The sequence below is a fragment of the Eimeria mitis genome, genomic scaffold (assembly GCF_000499745.2).
Source record: "Eimeria mitis Houghton genomic scaffold, Emh_scaff2745, whole genome shotgun sequence".
Lineage (NCBI taxonomy): Eukaryota > Apicomplexa > Conoidasida > Eucoccidiorida > Eimeriidae > Eimeria > Eimeria mitis.
Window position 1 is genome coordinate 1,372 of NW_013571089.1, and position 435 is coordinate 1,806.

A 435-nucleotide genomic window follows, 5' to 3' on the forward strand; every position below is an offset into this window, starting at 1 on the left:
GAGCAGCAGCTTTCTCTCTGCAAACCCAACAGGGGTAAGGAACTGAGAGGCAGTCAATGCTGGGCGATAGCCGCATTCCTGCCGCTGCAGCAGAACACACACGCGCACACACGCACCGCCTTTGTCTGCTTCTGCTGCTGTTGCCGTTGCTGCTGTTGCTGTTCCTGCTGCTGCTGTAGCTGCTGGTGCTGTTGTTGTCGCTATTGTGGTTATTGCTTTTTCATTGGAGGTTGCTGTTGGTTGCTGTTGTTGTGCAGCATCCACTGGCTGCTGCTGCTGCTGCTTCTGAATCATGCAACAGTTTGTTTGTTGCTGCTGCTGGTGGTGCTGCTGCAAGTGTTTGCTGCTGGTGGTGTTGCTGTTGCTGCTGCTGCTGCTGCTGCTGCTGCGCTGCTGCTCTCACCAGGAATTTCCAAACCTCCTCTACAAAGCGCT

General features: G+C 54.7%; 1 protein-coding gene across 1 annotated transcript in view; it reads right to left on the minus strand.

Annotated features, from left to right (window-relative positions):
• The window catches only part of EMH_0058150 (uncharacterized protein), a gene marked incomplete at both ends in the record, with an annotated part of 1,993 nt that overhangs the window by 934 nt on the left and 624 nt on the right, over nucleotides 1-435 (minus strand). The window contains one exon of the mRNA XM_013497548.1: nucleotides 109-285. Coding sequence (XP_013353002.1) covers nucleotides 109-285 — 177 coding nt within the window. The remainder of the gene's footprint in view (nucleotides 1-108; nucleotides 286-435) is intronic.